Source organism: Austrofundulus limnaeus, unplaced genomic scaffold (assembly GCF_001266775.1).
Source record: "Austrofundulus limnaeus strain Quisiro unplaced genomic scaffold, Austrofundulus_limnaeus-1.0 Scaffold9, whole genome shotgun sequence".
NCBI classification, from domain to species: domain Eukaryota; kingdom Metazoa; phylum Chordata; class Actinopteri; order Cyprinodontiformes; family Rivulidae; genus Austrofundulus; species Austrofundulus limnaeus.
This window is the reverse complement of record NW_013952411.1, coordinates 1,664,672-1,667,358: the sequence shown is the minus strand read 5'-3', so window position 1 is coordinate 1,667,358 and position 2,687 is coordinate 1,664,672. Positions and strand designations below refer to the sequence as shown.

At 36.4% G+C, this 2,687-nt stretch overlaps 1 protein-coding gene across 1 annotated transcript; it reads left to right on the top strand.

Annotated features, from left to right (window-relative positions):
* Window positions 1-782: 782 nt before the first annotated feature.
* On the top strand, window positions 783-2,687 carry slc15a1a (solute carrier family 15 member 1a; the record flags this gene model as incomplete). The annotated part of the gene is given in 3 exon segments (XM_014001445.1): window positions 783-920; window positions 1,989-2,096; window positions 2,204-2,687. Coding segments are annotated over 3 exon segments (492 nt in total), but the record flags the coding sequence as incomplete, so codon positions are not given.

The following is a 2,687-nucleotide window of genomic DNA, read 5'->3' as shown; positions in this document are numbered from 1 at the left end:
GTCAAATACCGTGAAACCGGTGTAACTGTTGAAAATACCGTGATATAAAATTTGGGTCATACCGCCCAGCACTACCACAAACATTTATTTTGGCTGTAAGCTACTGAAACCACATTGAATACTAGTTGTTTAACCAATATTGCAGAATGTATGAGCGGCTTAATTTATAACTTTATGTGTCATAATGTACCAAAAAGAGCACAAATATAGTATATGCAACATCAGCAGCCTCAACCACCTTCCAAACACAAAAAAATAAAAATTACTGTGATTTTCAGTGAGCTTGGAAATAACACAAATCTTATAAAATAAAATAAAWTTTCACAAACAAAAAAAAAACAAAATTCTCTTGTCAAACTTTTTATTAACTGTCAATGATTTTTGACAATATATGAAGTAAATTGCCACAGAGAACGTGTTCATAATTGTCAAAGCTAATCGATCTTAGTGAACAATAAACAACTCTAGATCTGTCAGTTTTACAACCATTTTAGTTAAGTTTGGTGCGGTAGTAGCTGAAAACCCTCTCTAACATGAACTCTGAGTGCTAAGAGTTCAAGTGAGAGCTCTGGTTAACATGCAAGGCAGAGGGGGATATGCATTTCTTCAAGAAATAMTGGTTTCATCCCACAATAAATGACAGAATTTGTACCATATTTACTGTTTAATTGAAACAAACCGGTGACTTCTTACACGGTTTGTTTGATCTGTCAGTAAGATGAGGAAAAACTGCACAATAAAAATTATTTACAAAGTGTTTGTGTCTAACTGATTCATCTCAGTGTCAGGAGTCCATAAGTGAGGTGGAGGACATCAAGCCCAACTCGGTTCACATGGCCCTCCAGGTGCCACAGTACTTCTTCATCACTGCTGGGGAAGTGATGTTTTCTGTGACTGGTCTGGAGTTTTCTTACTCACAGGTACGATTTACAATGAATATTTCTACATTTTAAATCAGTGCAGCCATTAAAGAGCTTCAAGATTTCAAGAATACTTTGGTCTACTATAATGGTATTCAGCTTTATTGCTCTTTCATGGAGGTGAATTTCATAAATTAAAGTGCTTTACAAATTGTTTGGCATTAAACACTGGTTATATGACAGTTACTTGCATCTGAAACTCTCATCATTGCATTGGAAAAATCCTCAAATTAAACAGTTTGGTGTTTTAGGTCATTTTGTTCAGTCCAACCTCAAAAACTTGAACTTAAAGGATCATTCATGCTTTTATTTCTTCTTGCTGTAACAGTTTATTAATGTGTGGAGCTGGACTGTCTTCAGGTCATCCAGAACACGGCTGCAAGAGCAACAAACCATCTCACGTCACACCTGTTTTAGCTTATTTTCACTGGCTCTAGTTTAAACTTTCTCATCTTTCTGATTTAATACAACTCCGTTCACCATATCACAGGTTGAAGTCATCAGATCTTGATTTTATTGATGCTTTTAAAAAAAACTGAAGACTTCCATTTACAAGCAAGCTTTAAGATGTTAGAGATTTTGATTTGAGTATTCCCATTTTCTTGTACTGTTATGCATGTGATGTTAAAGTTAGTCCTGCTTTTATTGTGAAGCACCTTGTATCTATGAACGTTGCTATGTAATTAAACTTTACTCACTTCTGACATTTTAAAAGTGGAGTAAAAAAATGTTGGGCATTCACATTTCTTTGTTTTGGAATTGATACGATTGAGGCAGGAATAAAAGTTTAAAAATCTACAGAACGCTGCAACCAAACTGTAATAGTGAGATGACATGCAACGACAAAGGACACAAGAACGTTGATCTTCACATTTACTCAACCTCAGTTAAACTGATAAAAGGCCTACTTTTCACTAATGTTTGTCATTTTTTGCTTTGAAATGATACAAAACCAATTTATTCTCTGCTGTCATTAGCAGCATATTTATGTATGAAATGATACTGTGGCACAATCTGGTTGTTCTTTAATATTTAAACTATTTTTAATTCTTATCTTTTGTCAAAAAGGCTCCCAGTAACATGAAGGCAGTGCTGCAAGCAGGCTGGCTGCTGACCGTTGCTATTGGAAATTTCATTGTCCTGATTGTGGCGGAGCTTGCAAAGATTCCCAAAAAGGTGAGCAAAAATGCAATCTGACATTGATGGCAGTGGGGGGAGAAAAAAACACGCTGTGATATTACTATGATGCTCCGCACCTCTGATTCTGTCCTGTTCGTCCACAGTGGGCAGAGTACATCCTGTTCGCCTCTCTCCTGGTGGCCGTCTGCATCATCTTCTCCATCATGGCTTATTTCTACACCTACATCGATCCTGCAGAGATCGAGGCCCAGTTCAAGAGGAAAGAAGGTGACAATGATGATGACGAGGATACAAAAGCCAAGCTGCGGAAGGTGGAGGCGGAGATGGCGAGGAGGGGCTCAGTTAGTAGTGATGATGAAGATCAGAGGTCCAAACAAACCAGCTTCTGAACAAAGGCCATTAGGAACATACTAATATGACTTCAACACAAATGAGAGAATGTGTAAAGATTGTGTATGTGTGTGTGTGCATTTTAAATGTTTTATACTGTAATAGCAAAATGACATCATAAGCTAAGTTATAAAAATRAGTTCAAATATCAAACTGCAATGTTAGATTAAATTTCTAACATCCATCCACTAATTCATGTATTCTGTCATCATATAATTTCTTTGTTTTATTTATGTC